General features: G+C 50.1%; 1 protein-coding gene across 4 annotated transcripts in view; it reads right to left on the bottom strand.

Annotated features, from left to right (window-relative positions):
- Positions 1–536: 536 nt before the first annotated feature.
- The window catches only part of LOC139418565 (ephrin type-B receptor 4a-like), a 33,407-nt gene continuing 30,845 nt past the window's right edge, over positions 537–3,098 (bottom strand). For all 4 annotated transcript variants that reach the window (XM_071168128.1, XM_071168130.1, XM_071168129.1 and 1 more), the window contains 3 exons: positions 3,020–3,098; positions 2,372–2,530; positions 537–2,188 (listed from right to left, as the gene is read on the bottom strand). The exon at positions 3,020–3,098 is cut by the window's right edge and continues 265 nt beyond it. In XM_071168128.1, the coding sequence (XP_071024229.1) occupies positions 2,083–2,188; positions 2,372–2,530; positions 3,020–3,098 (344 nt within the window). In that variant the 3' untranslated portion in view covers positions 537–2,082. The remainder of the gene's footprint in view (positions 2,189–2,371; positions 2,531–3,019) is intronic.

Here is a 3,098-nt window from a genome sequence, read left to right as displayed (position 1 = left end):
GGGCAGGGTGAGAGCAGAGTAGGGAGTAAAAGCTGAGGAACAGTGGGGAGAACACCCAGCTAAGTGTCAGAGAACAGAGTCAAGGACAGGCTGAGAGCTCTCAGTGGTTTGGGCTGTCCCCTTTAAAAAAAAAGGAGAGAGGAATGTCCACGAGGGAGCTAAGCTGAAAGTGGTGAGGGTGAGGAGGGGTGTAAGCTCAATTCCCGAACCACAACCCCCCCCACACACACACTCCTTCACCGTGGAGAAGGTCACAGTATCTGCGGGAGGAATGTTTGAAACAAGAGCTGCCAAGGAAACGGATGACCTTAAAACGATTACAGGAGTATGGATATTATACTGTAGGTGGTGGATGCACTCTGTTTTTGGGATGCTTCACTTAGAATGCATGAGTGTGCACGCACTTACATGTGTTTTTCCTCCTGTACTCGTGCGTGTGTTTGCATTCATGTGTGTGCGTTTTTAGATCTCTAGAGGGAGTGTGAGTAATGTGTTGTTATTACAAGCTCAGTTCGCCGCTAAATGAGGAGTCTCGATGATAAACAGCGGTGTGTGTCTTTATTGTGACTGAGTACAGGTTACACACAGAAAGGATGGGGCGAATCAAATGACACATATCTATACATGATTTTGAATGGAAACTTTATAAAAGAGGGGTTCCCGTTTCCATAACAGATCCTCAATGTGAAGACCACATTTCCCACAATCCTTTAGTTAACAAGGAACCACACAATCTCCCCAAACATGTGAAAATGGTGGGGTCTGAAGAGACTTCTGTATGGCAGATCTAACTACATAACCCAGGGAGGGCTTTCTGCTTTATAGAACAGGCATTTTGACATCAGTCCACATAGAAGATCTAATGGCACTCAAGCAAGACGAAAAACTGACCACCTATAATATCAACCAAATAATGAGGCCAGACTGGTATTTTTCCTGGTCAAAGTCCCAAGTAAAAATGGTCAGGGACCTCCTTCAGTCTGAGTGTGTGGAAGTGATCTGCCCAGTCCAGCAGCAACAGGAAGTGGAAATGCCAGCCAGCCATACTCCAAGAGAAACACAGGAAGTAATGTAGCTGCTGACAGGAGGGTTGGAGAGACAGAGAACTGACTAAAAACCCAACTTCTGTCTGTTCAATATATAAAAGTGCTGATATGTCTCAGTCCTCCTCCTACACGACTGACCCAGGAGGGTCACACATTGTCACTGAAGAAGATAAGGAAACAAAGGCTTGTATGACTACAGTCTGTTCTGGTCCAAACGCCTACATTACCCATAACACCCGAGGAAAGCCAAGGCCATTTTGAAATCAGGGGGAAAAGTGAGGCCGATTCGAAAAAGAGTCCAAGCACACGTTTTCCGGGTCCGCTGAAACTGGTGGCATCCCTCCACCCCGTTGTATAATTCCCATGGAGTAATATTGTATTAATCCATGTTGCAGTAACCTAGTCTGCCACTGGCGAAACACACCAATAGATCAACTTTAGTCCTTGGGTTTGGCGTCGGCACTGACCTGTTCCTCCAATGGTATCACCAGTTTGTTTAGGACCACAGGTAAACATTCAAGCAGTGAAGCAGTGGAGGCGGAGTGAGGGTGAACTGGCCAGAGAGGCAGTCTGAGAGGCTCCAGCAAGCCTATCAAAAGGGGACGATCACGCTCTCCCAGAAGTTTGGTTGGGCGCGTAAAACCCGTAACTTCAGATTGGCAAAAAAGTGTAATGGGTCCTCACAAAGATGTTTTGCCTAAAGCTTTTACCTCTTCTATTATTTTCACTGCATCGAGGATAGAGAGCACAGCAGCCTCCTTACCAGTCCTCAGCACCAGGCCTGACTGATCACTTGACTGATCAGCAAGGACAGGTTGGTCAGGTTGTAGGGAAGGTCATCTAGAATTAGTTCAACTTGAGGTGCTGTCACTACGCCCAGTCACTGATGGACTTCACATCTAAGAATGGTGCCAGGGTCAGGGACTGTGTGGTTGTAGCAGGGTGCTGGCTGGATCCATGGGTGTGCGATGTGCTGTGTGCGTGCTGGTGTCTGTGTTGGGTCAGAGGTCGGGGGTCAAGGTAAATTGTGCCGGGGTTAGAAGCGTATGGTGCCAGGGCTCTTGGTCATGGTCAGAGTCTGGATGCTGGACAGGATCTTCCTCTGGTGTCCAGCCAGGGTCACTCCCAGACGCAGCAGGTCCCTGAGGAGAAGGACATACTGTTAGATAAACAGACAGACAGAAGGCCTGACAGACAGACATACTGAGTGACTGACAGATAGGCGGACCGAGACATAGAGCTACGGTCGTAGAGTGTGACTCAACTTCAAGAGGTTTGAAAGTCAAAGAGAGACACATTGTTGCAGGTGTGAACTGTGAACTTACTCAGCAGTGATCTGGGCCAGTAGCTCTACAGAGGTGAATCCTGCCTGGAGGAAGCTGTCCTCGTAGCGCTCCATCTTGATGGCCCTCAGCCACTCCCCTACGGAGCCACACGCTGAGGGGGCCGGGGGGGCCCGCTGGTCCAGCAGGGGGTGGGACGGCCTGGGGACAGGGGACACACACTCTCTCTGTCACTAGCATACCAGGGGCCTCACAGGCATGTAGCCTTGAGGGACAGGCTTTTCCACAGAATGGGGGCGGGATCTAAGGCTGCATGAGTGGCAGGGAACAACAATGGCTGTTGGAGGGGAAGGGGGTGTGGCCCAAGCTGTGAGTGACAGGTTAGTATTTGGGGTTGGATAGGCGGAGAGAATGGGCACAGTTAGAGTGTGACAGGTCACAGCAGGACAGAGGAGGAGGGACAGTAGGAGGTTAATGTAGACTGACTCTGACAGACAGGACTGTATTCTAGGAATGAAGCAATGGAATAAAGACTGGGCTCTTTTAAGAGACAGTATATACTCTCCATCTGGTGAGACAGTCACCTCCTTGTCTTTACCACAGGCTGTGTTCAAACCCACACTGGCCTTCTCTGACTCTCCACACACCCTCCACACCCAGCCCTTTGCCTAGAGATCTGTGCCCACTCACCCTGCACCCTCCTGGGCCACAATCTTCAGCGAGGCGGGGTTGCGGATCAGCTTGTCCAGGGCGCTGACGATGGCGGCAA

This window comes from Oncorhynchus clarkii, chromosome 10, assembly GCF_045791955.1.
Source record: "Oncorhynchus clarkii lewisi isolate Uvic-CL-2024 chromosome 10, UVic_Ocla_1.0, whole genome shotgun sequence".
Taxonomy (NCBI): Eukaryota; Metazoa; Chordata; class Actinopteri; order Salmoniformes; family Salmonidae; genus Oncorhynchus; species Oncorhynchus clarkii.
Note: the sequence above shows the minus strand (reverse complement) of the source record. Positions and strands in the feature narration are given on the sequence as shown.